A 16574-nucleotide genomic window follows, 5' to 3' on the forward strand; every position below is an offset into this window, starting at 1 on the left:
TTACAACATTTATGTTAACTTAAAACCTAAACTGCTGTGATTCCAGCATTTAGGGAGCTCTGCAGGGTGAATCCGATTTCCCTAGAATTCCTAGGACTTAGACTAGCATTTAGGTCTTGAGATCTAACCTGGTAAACATGAGAAAATACGAGGAGACCGCCTGTCAGCCACCGTGGGAATGAGAAGTCAGGCAGAGCCCGGACTGAGTCCACCACCCAGCTCCTAGAGTGACAGTCCCCTCCTCTGCAAGCAACGTCCCCATCAGAGGAGCTGAAGCAGGGGCCCGTGGAAACCTGGGAGGTCAGGATCGCTGGGGAAAATAATGGGACAGAGAAGGTCCCCAGGAAAGGAAAGGAAACAGGATCTCAGCCCAGGTCCTGCAGCCCAGCTGGTGGGAGGGCTGCAATCAAAGGGGAGAGAACTTGCCGGAAACAGAGCATTAGCAAATAAGATTGGGCGCCCCTGCTCGGCGGTCTCCAGGGGAAAAGCGTGACTGAAGCTGGTGGCCGAGGGGATCTCCCAGAGCAGTGGTGAGCTGGGCCCACGTGGGAGGTGACAGGGCGGCACACGGCCAGCATGGAGCCAAGTGCACTTCCTACAAAGCACGGTGGCACAGCAAGACGTCACCACTGTCGGGGGAGGGGGGGGAGGGGGGGCGGGGCAGGCGCACGTGTCTCCGCACGGTGGGCGAGGACACATCAACCCTGCCGCTCAACACAGGGGATCCGTCTTCGGTCTGTCTGTCCTAATCACGCCGTCTCGTGCCACCGCATCAGCTAAGAAAGCGTGTCTCCACAGGACAAGGGCACTTCTAGACTGCCTCTCTGCCGCAGAGCCTTCCGGCCCCAACTCACTCCCCGTGGGACCTGCGGCAAGTCAACCCTGCGTCTCGGCTTCCTTTGCTGAGAAAGGGGAGCCGCCAGTTATGTTAAGGACTGACGGGGTTAAATGACGGGACGCACGTAGAAACCAATTCTTGACCTCAGCTGGTTTGGAATGTGCCACTTGAACGGGGTGACCCTGAGTGCTGGCCACACGGACGGGAGGTGCAGAAGAAAAGAGACGGGGGGGGCTCACGTCCCGGACGCAGCCTGTGTGCAGAGGGGGGCGAAGGCGGGAAGGGGGGTCCCTGAGCCCTCGTCTTGCTTCACCGCTGGCACGGACAAGGAACACGACAGCCGACCGGTCAATTACATGAGCCAGGTGTCCCCCCCCCCCCAACTCCAGCGCTGCACCAACATGGGGGAACGTGTGTCCTTCTGAGCTGTATACCTGGTGAGTTTGGACAACACACGCTTTCAGAAACTGACAGCGCCCGGCCGAAGAGAACCCCCACGCGGCTCGGCCGTGCTGGTGCTGGGCCCTGGCATGCCACCTGACCAGGACTTCCTGACCAACAGCTCGACAGAACGATGTCTGGACGTCCCAGCAGACCAGCCTCGCGGTCCTCAGCGTGAGGTCCGTCTACAGCAGCGGGCGACGGCCTCCAGAAAGGGCACTTCTGGAACTTGGAAAATGAACTCTGTTGCCTGGAAACGTGGGGACACCAGCTTCATCGCGGACGCCCTGAACGCAGAGCTCTGAAAAGCTTAACCACAACCACCGAAGATCCGGCCAGACGTGGACAGTAACCGTGGCCATAAAGGACCCTGGGGACTACGGAAGAGGCAAGAGGTAAGTGCTCGATCCAATTAACTACCCGTGAGGAGTAGCACGGGTGCAGGGCAGTCAAGAAGGGGGCAGAACAGACGGTAAATGTTATAGCACGGGGTCCAGCCTGTGCAGTAAGACACGAACCAAAATACAGTGGCTGCTCATCGGCGGGAGATTAGATCCCACTCGCGGGACGAGGTGAAGGCTGCGGATGCGTCCTCAGGCTGGCACGTGACCCTCCTGATCAACGCCGCCCGCGAGGCCAGAGCGCTTATCAAAGGACAGAATACGAAACAAGTCCTTTCCCGCATGGTCTGAACGTCGCCCGCACGCTGCTGTCGCCATCCAGAATGCCCTCCCGGTGCCCTGGGTGCCGTCCCGGGGAAGCCGGCCGGGAAAACTGCACCTGCCTCTTCCCGTAGGTCAGCGAGGCCCCAGAGACGGTCCTGAGCGGGCTCTGCCAGCACCCTCTCCCTCCTCGCCTTTCGTCTTGGCCCCAACCGTCAAAGGACAGACTCAGTGGCGGCAGTCGCCCCCTGTGACTCCTTCTAACCTTCTAACTCTTTATGCCGGAATGTTCTACGGCAGGCCCAGGCTGTCTCGAGCACTGACCTCTTGCGACTGCGCTCCAGGACCCAACTCTCCAGTGGCTCCTTTTTCTCTTCAAATCTTCTCTCCGGCAGTGGGGCCAATAATGTATCCTGCGATACTTAATTCGTTCTTACACAATCCCCACCCCCAGCCCCAACGGGCTTGCACTACACCTTTTAGACAAGTATCTGGTCCAAAAGAAGCCACAGGAGAAAACACCTGTCGGGATGAACGTGTGATCGGGTGTGTCCAAGCAAGGTGGCGAGAGCGCCACGTTAGTGAATTCCAGCTCCTCATTAGATGCTATATAAAATTCAGCGGTTCACAGACTGACCTGAAAGCCTTATATGAGAAATTCTGCAGCCGAAGCCAGCGTCGTGGCTATAAAACATACGGGAGCCCACATGTAGTCGCAGCCGTGGCTTCTAGAGCAACAAGGTTTACGCAAATGTCACGTGAGTCTAAGTCACGGCGACGATCCATCTGGCTGCTGCGATGCGTCCCGACCGGCCCCGCGTCCACTCTATGCTGTGGCCGGAGCGACTCCTTTATGACGTGACCCGTTCGCGTCATTCTCCTCTGACGACCTGTCACCACACTCAGAACGGCATCCTGTTCATCCGTGGCCCACAACGTCCCCGCTCGCCTGCCGTCCACACCCTGCTGACCGTCTGAGTCGCGGCTTCCTCTCAGCTCAGTGGGCCGCACGCGCCCTGAGCTGCTGCTCCAGTGAGCCCGGGGGCCGCTGCACCTGTTGCGTCTCCGGTGTGCACGGCCCCTGTCCCCAACACCGCAGGGTGCTCCCCTCACTTGGGTTCAGGTGTCTGCTCAACTGACTTTTCTTTTTTTTCACTATTTTATTTATTTTAGAGAGACAGAGAGAGAGAGTGAGTGAGCGTGAGCAGGGGAGGGGCAGAGAGAGAGGGAGACACAGAATCCCAAGCAGGCTCCAGGCTCTGAGCTGTCAGCGCAGAGCCCGACGCGGGGCTCGAACCCACGAACCGCGAGACTGTGACCTGGGCTGAAGTCGGACGCTCAACCGACTGAGCCCCCCAGGGGCCCCTAAACTGACTTTTCTAATCACCGTATCTAAATCGTCATCCGCTTGCTAACCCGTCACAGTGCTTTCTTCATTTTCCCCCATTTCCCTGAACGCTACCTGGAATCACGTATTCATTTGCTCACTGCCTGCCTCCCACTGGCCACAATACAAGCTCCACGAGGACACCGGGGCCTCTGCTGCAGCCTCAGGGTCTGTGACAGTGCCTGGCACCTAACAGGCTGCTCAGTAAAGACAAGCTGAAGGAACAAATGAACTTTAAATGAGCACTTTCTGTGTGTCACTCTCCGTACCCGGCAGCGGGGCCTAAAGATGAGTGACAAGTGGGACCGAGGCCTCTCCCTCAGGGACTTAAAACCTGGCAGCGAGGGAGACCACCCACAACGAGGAGAAAGCACTGGGACGAGCATTCCCAGGAAACTGGAGCGGGGTAGTCAGGGATGAGGCAGGACAGACTGGGGCCAGACCCTGAAGGACCCCGAACTGCATGCTGAGGAACTAGGCCTCCCTCTGAGGACCCACCACACATCACTAGGCAGCAACAGAAAGACGTACAGAACCTGAGGTCAGACTCGCCAGAATGCAGTGGCTGTCTGTGTGACGCAAGCCGACACGCTACAGGCTTCTAGGCAAACCCACGACATGCCGTAGGCTTCTAGACAATGCCACTGCCCACGCACGCGGAGGACCGGAAGAAAAAGATGGTGACTTGGTTTGGGACAGGTTGAGTTTGTGGCACCTGAGGATGCCGCTCTAAGCCACAAGCGATTTCTCTGGGGGTTGGGAGACCCCTGACTGACTTGGGAAGCCCACCATCCTGCTCCTTGACCTTCTTCTCTGTCAGGGGCTCAGCTACACGTATCACACACAGGCACCACCGTGTTAGCTGGGATTCAGCCACGCGTGAGGAACCCTTACCGCATCTGTCAGGGGTGACATGTTCTCTGTCCTTTCTTAACACAAGGGATACCTGTTGCAGGCAAGTCTCACACAAATGCAGAGATTTCCAGGGAGTTTTTCCTAGTCAATGGCTTCAAAGTCCAATTCTAAATGGGAGACGACATTATGCACGATTTTAAAGATGAAAAAGTTCCATGGCACAAAAACAAGACACTCAGATCAATGGAATGGAATACAGAACCCAGCAATGGACCCACAAACGTATGGCCAACTAATCTTTGACAAAGCAGGAAAGAATATCCAATGGAAAAAAAGACAGTCTCTTCAGCAAATGGTGCTGGGAAAACTGGACAGTGACACGCAGAAGAATGAACCCGGACCACTTTCTTACACCAGACACAAAAATAAACTCAAAATGGATGAAAGGCCTCAATGTAAGACAGGAAGCCATCAACATCCTTAAGGAGAAAGCAGGCAAAACCTCTTTGACCTTGGCCCCAGCAACTTCTTACTCAACAGGTCTCCGTAGGCAAGGGAAACAAAAGCAAAAATCAACTATTGGGACCTCATCAAAATAAAAAGCTTCTGCACGGCAAAGGAAACCATCAGTAAAACCAAAAGGCAACCGATGGAATGGGAGAAGATATTTGCAAATGACAGATCAGATAAAGGGTTATAGTATCCAAAATCTATAAAGAACTTACCAAACTCAACACCCTAAAAACAAATAATCCAGTGAAGACACGGGCAAAAGACATGAGTAGACACTTCTCCAAAGAAGATATCCAGGTGGCCAACCGGCACATGAAAAAATGCTCAACATCACTCATCGTCAGGGAAATGCAGATCAAAACCACAATGAGATACCGCCCCAAACCTGTCAGAATAGCTAAGATTAACAACTCAGGCAACAACGGATGTTGGCCAGGATGTGGAGAAAGAGGAACCCTTTTGCACTGCTAGTGGGAGTGCAAGCTGGTGCAGCCCCTCTGGAAAACAGTGTGGAGGCTCCTCAAAAAATTGAAAATAGAGCTACCCTACGACCCAGCAATTGTACTACTAGGCATTTATACAAGGGATACAGCTGTGCTATTTTGAAGGGACACATGCGCCCCATGTTTATAGCAGCACTATTGACAATAGGCAAAGTATGGAAAGAGCCCAAATGTCCATCAACGGATGAATGGATACAGAAAATGTGGTATGTATATATGTATGTATGTGTATACACACACACACACACACACAAATGGAGTATTACTCGGCAATCAAAAAGAATGAAATCTTGCCATTTGCAACTACGTGGATGGAACTGGAGGGTATTATGCCAAGTGAAATTAGTCAGAGAAAGACAAATATCATATGACTTCACTCATATGAAGAATTTAAGATACAAAACAGATGAACACAAGGGAAGGGAAGCAAAAATAATATAAAAACAGGGAGGGGGACAAAACAATAGAGACTCTTAAATATGGAGAACAAACTGAGGGTTACAGGAGGGGTTGAGGGAAGGGGGATGGGCTAAACAGGTAAGGGGCACTAAGGAATCTACTCCTGAAATCACTGTTGCACTGTATGCTAACTAACTTGGATGTAAATTAATAAATAAATAAATAAATAAATAAGTAAATAAGCAAAGAAAAAAAAAAGGAGAAAAAGTTTCGAAGAACGGGCACTATTATCTTCCGCTTAGCGATGTCATGGAAATCCCACGGAAATCCCACGTGAACACAAACACACGTACATACAAACCTGAGGCGGACGTGTTAAGGAGGCAAAAAAATATTTTAAGTAAAAAACTACAACTTCTGTTTAACAGTAAAGGACACCCACAGGCGACAGAAGGGCAGCACGCGTCTCAGTGTCAATAGCGTGTCAAGGTTTGCACCTCACGCGTCCTGCCGATGGGCTTGTGATCGCGGGGTGGGGCCCAAATTTTAGTGATGTTACCTCTCAGTGAATCAATCATCCTCCATGGCTTCAGCCTCTGATCCTTCCCTGAGGAGTGGAAGATACAGAAGCAGGAAGGAACAGGCTGATGCCTTGAAGGGCTCCGAGACTTTTTTTTCTTTTTAAACCTTTATTTTTGAGAGAGAGAGAGAGAGAGAGACCGCGAGTGGGGGAGGGCAGAGAGAAAGGGAAACACAAATTCCAAAGCAGGCTCCAGGCTCTGAGCTGTCAGCACAGAGCCCGAAGCGGGGCTCGAACCCACGAACTATGAGTTCATGACCTGAGCTGAAGTCAATGCTTAACCAACTGAGCCACCCAGGCACCCCAGTATTTTGGTTTCTAAATGTAAACTTTTTTGTTGAAGTATTGCATAAATAGATAAAGCAAAGTGCTCAAGTTATAACTACAGCTTGATGCATTTTCACAAAGAGAGCACCCTGTTGAGACCAGCTCTCATGTGTCCTAATTACTTTTACTTCTTTTTAAGTACCTTTTTTTTTTTTTAATGTTTATTTGTTTTTGATAGATAGATAGAACATGAGCAGGGGAGGGGCCGAGAGATGGAGAGAGACAGAATCCGAAGCAGGCTCCAGGCTTCGAGCTGTCAGCACAGAGCCCGATGTGGGGCTCGAACCCACGAATTGTGAGTTCATGACCTGAGCCGAAGTCAGATGCCCAATGACTGAGCCCCCCAGGCGCCCGGAAGGGCTTTGACACTCTGAAAGTCAAACGCCCTGTGGGAATGACTGGCTGGACGGGCCTCACTCCTGGGAGCTGTGTAAAATGTGCTCTTAGGCGGCAAACCCCTTGCACACTGGGGACGGCGGGCAAGAATCAGGAGAGTCGAGCACAAACACAGTGACAAGTTAGCTCTGTTACACAGAACGTTCCAGAACCAGAAGGATCCGCTTCCCTAACACACTGGATAAATAAAACCGCTGCCCCACAAAAGCCACACACCGGAAACAAGGGGTCTCTCTGACTCTACAGAACATTTTCCTCTTCCTCCTGCGGGCCAGGGGAAGGGAGCCGGTTCATTCCCACCCGCTTCATCGCTCTTCCTGCCTCTTACACACCCGCTGTGCCACACACGCTCAGGAGAGGCCTCCCGACGAAGGACACGGAGAGCAGGACAGGGGCTGGACTGTCACGACAACAGCCGGCCTCCCTCAGCTGCCCACATGGAATCTTGAGAGAAGACTTCAGAGAATCTTTACTTGGATGTGTTCCGGACAAAAAAATGCTCTGCGGCTAACAGTGTTTAAACATAACTGGCCCATTCAATAATGTTAGAAACAGGGGTGCCCAGTGTGGGGGGGGGGGGGGTCAGTCGGTGAAGCATCCAACTTCGGCTCAGGTCGCGATCCGGCGGTTGATGAACTCGAGCCCCGCACCGGGCTCTGCACTAAGTGGGGCCGGCCTCCTTGCGGTTGTCTCTCTGTCTCTCTCCGTTCCCTCCCCACTTGCTCTCCCTCTCGAAAATAAACAGACTTTAAAAAAAAAAAAAAAAGGAACAATGTTAGAAACGAATGAAACACAGTTGCAGGATAACAGAAACTCTCTAGACTAGGAGGCCCTTAATTTATCCGTGAGGAAAACAAAGCTCTGGAGGCTTAGAGACTCCCCCACAACACCCAGCATGTGGGGGCTCAGTGGGGGCTCGGTGGGGGGCCGACACCCACAGATCCGCAGCTGCTGAGAAAGTTAAATACACAAGGGACCGCAGCAGTGGCAGGAAGTACCAGGAAAACATAGAATCAGAAAGCTTCAAGAGAAACAAGTGTGACAAGTCCCAGCCCAGAGGAATGTAAATAGCAACACACTTTGCAGAAATGAGCCCTATGGTTGGGACACGTCGTAGAACAAGAGCACGGTATCGAAAAGGTGCGGTCCTAAAAAAAAAATTAATTGACTAATTAAAAATTAGTTAAATAAAAGTGAAAGATTCGAACTTGTACACGGTGTTGACTGATCTGCAGGGTTTCATTCTGGGGCAGTAAACCATTTACTTGCATGTGCGAATTTTTACGAAAAACCAGAAAACAAACTCAGGGTAAACAAAATAACAGAGATCAGACAAAACCCAGAAATCCTACTGGCATTTTCTTCTCATGGGCTTTTACGTCAAAAGCAGATGTGAAGTCTGGCAGCTGAAAAAAACGCATTAAGTAAATTCTCAGCACCTCACATTTCTAGAGCCTCTCCTGCTTCCTCAGCCTATTAAAACGAAGCGAACGAAAGTCTTCCGCCAAATCGAATGCAGCCCAGACCACGGTTTGTATTTCAAACCCAGTTTACTGTGGAAGTGCCAGGCCAACCCCAAAGTCGGCACCGGCCACTTAAACAACTTCCTTTATAAAGGGGTAAGGCCGTTCTTTCCCGGCACGCGGTGGGGAACTGCGTTCGCTTCCACGGGCAGATACAGAATTTATAAGAAATGCTATCTTTATATAAGAATTAATAAGAAAACATGCCAGGAAAAAAACTCATCATTTCTTGGACAAAAGTTCAGCACAGGCTCTCAGTCTGCACTTGGTTGTCTTGATTTCAGATGATCTCCTTAACTGTGGAGATCACTGGGGGTGATCCACACTGGGGGTCATGAAACGCAGTCCACTGGACACAGATGCAAATCGGTTCCCAGCTCCCACGCATGGAACACGAAAACGTTCCACTAATGGAAAAGCCAGACGCCGACGACGGGGGCAAGGTGGGTTTTGTGGGCCCGGGCAACCAGCGCGCCCGAGGGGTCCGTACTGAGTGCACAGCCTAGGACACGAAAGCCACCTGGCACCCAGCGGCAACCAAAAGGAGGTGCCTGTGCAAGCTCCTGAGAAGCCTCAGCGAAAGAGCCCCACGTGACTGTAAGTGCTGTGCATTCTGGACGGTGGAAAGCCGTGCGGGTTCACGCACGGTCATTTCCCGAGGGTGCCGCCTTCCCAACAGCCCAAGCCACCCTGGAACGGCTGTCCTGCATTCTGGGTGCGAGACGTCCTTAAATCCCTACCGCTGAGGGTCTGCGTGTCTGACCCTGCGTGGGAAAAGCCACGCGGCCGTCACGGCACACGGGCCAGTCGACGATTTATTTGGGGGGTTAATGGCGCCAACGCTGGGTGGCTCCTCCGTGATGCAGGAGCCTGTGCTCTCCGGAGGGGTCCGAGGGTTTTCTCCCGCTGAGCGTCACTGCCCAATAACCCGCACCAGACGCCTGCGCCCCCCCCCCCCCCGGACCGCTCCCCCACCCGCTCCAATCGCCGCGGCCCAGAGCTTTCGCTTCCCACTTACTTGTATTTTAAGAGCAGCCACTGAATTAACCAGAGTCCTACGAGGATCATGCCGTTAATCTCACAGATAGAAAAGGCCCACTGCACGCGGTTAAAATGGTCAAAAAACGTGTCCGGCAGCGGGGGCTGCACCTCCTTGGGAGGCACTCGCTCGTGGACGACCGAGATCATCACCGTGGTGAGGACGAAGCAGGAGAGCGCGTACAGGAAGGCCAGGCAGGTCTTGCCCCACTCCATGGGGTACTGGGAGCGCTCGGGCTCGGGCATGGGGATCCTGATCATCTCCTTCCGGTAGCCGTTGGGCACCCCGTTGGGCGTGGCCTGGGGGCCGGGGCCGGCCGCGCCTGCGCCCAGGTGCCCGTTGGCGTGGCCGTTCTTGTGCGCCTCCATGTGCTGCTCCACCTTCAGGGTCTCGATCATGTCCAGGAGCCGCTGCCCGCTGTCGGCCGACACGCGGCACAGGGGCGGCCGCGCGAAGTCCTCCCGGGTCAGGCCGATCAGGTCCCGGCCCGTGAAGTGTTCCAGGGGCTCACAGTACTCGGGCATGGCGTGCTCCAGCAGCCAGTCTGCCACCTTCCTGGGGGACCAGTGCGCCACCTCCTTCATGGTCCCGGCGGGCGGGGGTCAGCGGTCCCGCGGCGGCGCGCCCATGCTGCCCGGCCTCATGCCGGGGACGTGCGAGGCCAGACGCGCGGAGCCGCTCCCGCAGCCCGCACGCAGCTCTCCGGGGCTCTGGGCGCCCGAGCGCGCTCACCTCATGGTGCACCGGGGGTCTTCCTTCTGCGGAGGCAAGAGACACAGTCAGGAGGGGGCCGCACATCAGTCCCCGGGGGCGCGCCCCGAGCACCGGCCACCGGGGAAGGCAGAGCGTGCACCCCGAGAACAGGCTACCGGGGAAGGCGCCCCGCACACCCGGAGAACCACCTGCCGGGGAGGGTGCAGCTGGCCGCAGGGCCTGGCCCAGGGTCTCCCTGGCCCATCGTTCCTGAAGGAGCATTAGGTGAGACCCGGACAGATACCGAAGAATGTTTTCTAAGCCAGCATCCAACAGTGCTCCGGATATGCCTCGGAATAGGTTGGGGATTCCCTCTGTGCTTACTACCTACTTTCTGAGATAATCTGAAATAACGCGGCAAAGTGGCCGAATCTACCAAACTATCTGGTGGAGAAATGTCTTCAAACGTACATAAGCCACTGCAACGTCACAGAGACACAAGAGAATCACAGAAATGCTGAGCTTCGAGAGCATCTGGTCCAACAACTGCAGAGTCCTACACGCAAAAAAACACCAAAGAATCCCTTTTTTCAAATGTGGGGTCATTTTCTACTCTTCTCTCAGCTGGTTTTCTTTAATCAGCATGTATTAGTGTTGTAACAATCACTTAAAATCCAAAACAACACGTTAGAAGTAAAGACCGCGTTCTGGAACAAACGATCGTGGTTAGCGAAATAACGGCGGTCAGCGGAAGACCAAGCATGATTTGAGTGAACATCTCCCGTGGGCAACCCACTGGGGGAGCTTCAGCGCCCTCATCTGTGAAACGAACAGTCAAGTATCCCCTTGAAAAATCGTATGTAATTGGAGCACTAAAAGGGGTCTGGAGATCCCATATCCTTTTTTTCTCTTTCTCAAATTTTCTATCCTATCCAGTAGCCAAAGTCTACTTTCCCTCACCATGGCAACACCCTGTCCAAGAGCTAACTTTTGTTTCTCAAAAGGTGAATGTGGTGTTAACTACAAAACAACAACAACAAAAACAAAACCACACGAAAAAACGTGCACAGATCAATAGGTTTAATGGCTAGAAATGAGTCGTGACCGTGTTTCCCGAGTATGCCTCGTAGAATCGTAATCTGACACAATGCTCTGCACTTTAGGAATCATCCAAATGAAGTCTAGGAAGTGCACGTCCTCTCCGAGGGCCAGCAGTCTGTGGCAGTTGGGACTGTGCATGAGTTCGAGGCCCCAGGAAATCGTCCGGGACCAAAACCGGGTTACCACGATTCCTCGAATGGACTTCACTGAGGCTTGCTCCCCACCACTTTTCTTCCCCAGGGATCCCTGTCAACCCCGCAAGGAGCACATTGGTAACGGCACAAACAAGACCCAAATTCAGGTCTTCAATTCCCAAGTCCAGACTCGTCTCCACCGTACCCTGAATCAGAGGCCGGAATGAAGGCGGACAGCCATCCACTCCCAGTTTCTCCACCCCCGTAGCAACCAACCAAAGGGCAGCACAGCTCAAGATATTCCAGACCTTGCAAAAACACTGGGTGTTCTCTCTTCTGGGCATCCACGTTGCTGTTCCACCGGCCTGTGGCAAGCGTCTGTCTGCACTTCACCCAGGAGACCACGAGTGAGGGCGGGAGGGCTGCCACCTTGAGCATCCACACACTCACCGTGCAAGGGCTGGGAGGTGCTCACTCGACCCCTGCTCAGTACCTCAGGGCACGCCCCTGACATCTACCGGCATGTAGACGGGGTCGTGGAAAGTAAGACCTACTGACATTGCCACTGACGCTGCAAGCTGCTTGAAAACCGTTTGGACGGCCAAGGAGGATGCGGTGGGCATTCTTCAGAGGGAAACATGAAGCCAAAGTGGACCTCTGGCCATTTGAAAAGCACTAGAGAAGAGCGTCAGTCGTCGCCAGTCCTGCCCGGCGACGGGAAGACACAAGCCACATGGGAGTCCTGCCGGAAGGTCCTACAGGAAAGGGGAACTCGCCAGATACTGCCCGGCAGAGTGACAGTAACAGGCAAGGGGGCCTTCTGCACGTGGGAGTGGCTACAAGAACTCTAGAGAAGAAATCCTGGTGGAACGTTCAGGCCCAAGGGAATGAAAGGGCTTTTCGTGTGGCTTCCTCATTTCCCCTGCCGGAGGTGGGGAAGTCGGCCAGAGGGGAAGCCGCGGGGGACCACAGAGACCAGACCATGCCAACTCGTGCTTTCACTTCTTTCTGATGAGGAAATTGTCTGATAATCTCCTCTTAAGGCTTAATAACCTTTAAAACAGGAAAACAGCCAAAGGTAGGAGACAATGGAGGCCGTCAGACACGCTCGCAGGTGGAGGAACACGGATGTCACAAAAGTGAGTCCCATCAGCAGTCTGACAGCCACAGGAACTGTCAAGACGCAGCAAGACGCAGCGACGGCGCCCCTGGTGAGAGGACAACAGCGCTGTCCCCTCCCCGAGGCCGTCCCGGCGCTCACCCCCAGTGCCCACACCCCGCCATCGACTCCGCTCCAACAAGTCCAAGGTCTTCTTCCCTTGGTCCTTCAGGTCCTTGCCAATCCCATCCCCATCCCTGAATCCCGACCACGCGGATACCTGCGACCACGTGATGTAACCGGCTCGTGTGCCCACAAAGACGGCCGCCTATGTGAGTCGGGGAGCGGGGAGTCGGGCCCCTGCCTGGCTACATCCCTTCCTGAGAAAGTCCTGAACCCTCGCCGAGCCTCAGTTTCCTCTGGAAAATAGGATTAACAACAACCCCGCCCACCTTCCCTGGGGCTGCTCCTGCTCTGAGGACCTCATGGGGGAAAAGGAATGAAAGCTACTGATTACACCAAGAAATATGTCTTGTTCTTCTGGTAATGTCCTGCTTGCTTTCTGACACCCGACTGGGCCCCCGGTGACATTTCATAAATAGGGACTGAAGCTGCCACCTCCAAATGGCATTTTTAAAGCCCCATCATTCTGACACACGAGTTCAAACAGCCTTCCAAATTTCCTCAGAAAAGAAACCTTTGTTTTTCAAGCAAGCTTTGAAGCTTGAAAATAAAGGCCTAGATGCTATTTTCTTGCAGACGATTTTAAGATCACGTAAAAGGGGAAAAGAAAATTTCCATGGAAGCAACTGCCGGGCATACTCAATACTTCAAAGGTCACTGCTCAAAGGTGAGGACTTACTCAGACACCCCAGGGTCCAGCCGTGGGAGACAAAGTGGCTGGCCTCACACGCTCACTTTTTTTTTTTTTTTAATGTTTATTTTTGAGAGAGAGATGGAGTGTGAGTGGGGGCGGGGCAGAGAGAGAGGGAGACGCAGAATCCGAAGCAGACTCCAGGCTCCGAGCTGTCCACACAGAGCCTAGTGCGGGGCTCAAACCCACAAGCCATGAGATCATGACCTGAGTGAACGCTGAGGCCATGCGTAACCGACTGAGCCACCCAGACCCCCCACATGCGCACTTTAGGATAGGACAGCACAGGACAGGACAGGATAGGACAGGACAGGACAGGACAGGACAGGATAGGATAGGATAGGGTGCAGCGTTTCTGAGAAGTGTTTTCCCATCTAGACCCAGAAGACTGCATGTTGGGCTGAGCTCCGAAAACAACTAGTACCGCCGTCCAGAAAAGTCGCCCCGAATCCATTCCTGGGAGAATGTTCAGAAATAATGCAGAGCTCAACGCATTAGATTGGGTACTCAGAATTCCAAAGTAAAAAGAGAATAAAATCTGGACATAAACTCGGTATATCCCGAAATACTGGAAGATGAGAGAGGGAAGAGGTGCCGGGACGCTCGTTCATGGGCAATTTTCGGACGGAAGTAAACCAGAGTCCAGGGGGCGGTGATGCGTCTAAACTCTCCTGCAGAAGAGCAGAGCTAGTCTGCAGCGAGACGGAACCCAACATGCGTCCCGGGCCCCCCGCTGCAGGTACTCGACGACCTCAGGGATGTGAACATGTGTGAGGGGCAGGCTAAGAGTCTATAAACCAAAATCATGGAGTCCTACAGGACTGAGGGCAGGAACAACCCCTCCTACTCATCACGGATCCTATATCTAGCAGGTTTCTCTCGGACCCAGACTAAATGAAAAAGAAATCTGCTAACACAATCCGGCTCCCATTCTTACAGTAGATATTTTAGGCTTTAAAATTATAAAAGCCATCAGATAATGTGCCACAACACACTATAAACTATTTGTACTTCATTATCACGGCCAGCTCTCTACAACCAGACAAATATGTTAAAGCAATTAGCCTGGTAATGAAAACAAAACATTAACCAAACAAAAGAACTAAGTCATTTATGAGTATGTGGTTTATCTCTGCTCAAAAAGAATCTACTATATTATCTTATTGTCTGGTATTGTCGAGAAATAAGACATCGTTGTGTTCACAAAAAGCTACGATATGAATTAAACAATGAACACAAGTTTTCAAGAAATTAAAACACATTGCATAACGCAGTGCACAACAATTGCGCAGAAAATCTAAGTTCTTTTTAATTTTTTAATGTTTTTTTATTTTTTTGAGAGAGAGGAAGACAGAGAACGAGCGGGGGAGGGGCAGAGAGAGGGGGAGACACAGAATCCGAAGTGGGCTCCAGGCTCCAAGCTGTCAGCATAGAGCCCGATGTGGGTCTCGAACCCACAAACTGAGAGATCATGACCTGAGACGAAGTCAGACGTTTAACCATCTGAGCCGCCCAGGCGCCCCTGAAAAATCTGAGTTCTAATAATTACTCTGTACTTTCCTCCAATCCCAAGGCCTCAGTTTCCTGTGGAGGAATGATTTATTCCATCTGCTTATTGCATTAGTTTCAAGAATGTGTGCACAACTGTGCTTTGGATAACATAAAGCAATACATAAAAATGTAAAAAAAATTATTTACTGAACGTCAGTTAACCTTTAAAGTTTCAAGGAACTTATTAAAAGTAAGTGTCATGAAAGTAAGAACTGAATTAAAAAAAATTTTTTAATGTCTATTTACTTTTGAGAGAGAGAGAGAGAGAGAGGCAGAGTGCAAGCAGGGGAGAGGCAGAGAGAGAAGGAGACACAGAATCCGAAGCAGGTTCCAGGTTCTGAGTTATCAGCACAGAGTCCGACGCAGGGCTTGAACCCACGAACCGTGAGATCGTGACCTGAGCCAAAGTCAGACACTCAACCGACTGAGCCACCCAGGTACCCCTGAATTGAATTTTTACAATTTTTTTAAGGCATGGTGGGCCCAAGATTGAACGAACATAGCTGCCCTGTCAGCGAAGAAAGTACAGCAAAGTTCCAGATGTTTCTGAATGCTAACAATGGCAAATCAAAGTACCAAGCAGTGCATGCATGATTAATCTTATAAGCATATAGTGAGCTAAATTCTTTCTGCTTCCTGCATCAAATGTTTAAAAGCAAAAGTAACACGGGCTCTATACGGATTTTGCTCTGCTAGCTCAAATAATCAACTTTGTGCGAGACCACAATTTGGTGAGTGTGTAATAGCTCAGACTTTTGACACAAACCTACCTGTGGGTGCCTTGTTAAAGAGCAACACTAATTAAGCATCAACATTATAGTCTTGAAACACATGAACTGCCTTTTTGTAAACACTACAAGTCCAGATAAAGGTCTTTACGTCCCTAGAACTTTCCATAAAAGGCAACAGTAACCTAACGGACCTTTTATTTATTTTTTTATTTTTTATTTTTTTTCAATATATGAAATTTATTGTCAAATTGGTTTCCATACACCCAGTGCTCATCCTGAAAGGTGCCCTCCTCAATACCCATCACCCACCCTCCCCTCCCTCCCACCCCCCCAATGGACCTTTTAGAGCACCACAGGCCAGGCCCTCTGCAATACTCAAGAGACAGGTGTCCAATTCTCTCACTCAGTGTGGAGAACTCCTGAATGCTTTTCTCCAATCTAATCAGCTATAGTTTGGTTTTTTTGTTGTTGTTTTTTGTTTTTGTTTTTGCTATTTAACACATAAAGAGCTAACCTACAGAGGCAAAATTCTTACAACTGTACTTATCCGAAGGAAAAAAATGGTTAGGGGTAACAACTGTATTGCTTCTGCTGAAGGACCTACATGTTTACTTCAGTCTAGAGCAGAAGAAATTTTACATCACTTTGGATGCCTTAACCTTCAAACCGTCCTTTATTGTAGATTGCTGTTACGCGCACGGTTCAAAACTCCAGTGTCAAACTCTGACTGGCAAACGAAATCTCCCCTTAGGCTCCTTGAACTAAGTGCACGCTGCCTGATTTTGCTTAGAGACGAGAAGAAAGGGCCTGTGGCCCAGTTAGGCTGCTAGGAGAGCCTCAGGTGGGGACACCCTTCCCTCTCCTCCACACCTTGTCTATTTCAGGAAGTCTGATACTTAGATTTCACCAGATCGGAAACCAGTTCTTT

At 51.6% G+C, this 16574-nt stretch overlaps 1 protein-coding gene across 2 annotated transcripts in view; it reads right to left on the bottom strand.

Moving 5' to 3' along the window:
• Window positions 1-16574, bottom strand: part of SGMS1 (sphingomyelin synthase 1) — a 282425-nt gene that overhangs the window by 29843 nt on the left and 236008 nt on the right. For both annotated transcript variants that reach the window (XM_042961125.1, XM_042961126.1), the window contains one exon: window positions 9443-10221. In XM_042961125.1, the coding sequence (XP_042817059.1) occupies window positions 9443-10047 (605 nt within the window). In that variant the 5' untranslated portion in view covers window positions 10048-10221. The remainder of the gene's footprint in view (window positions 1-9442; window positions 10222-16574) is intronic.

Source organism: Panthera tigris, chromosome D2, assembly GCF_018350195.1.
Source record: "Panthera tigris isolate Pti1 chromosome D2, P.tigris_Pti1_mat1.1, whole genome shotgun sequence".
Lineage (NCBI taxonomy): Eukaryota > Metazoa > Chordata > Mammalia > Carnivora > Felidae > Panthera > Panthera tigris.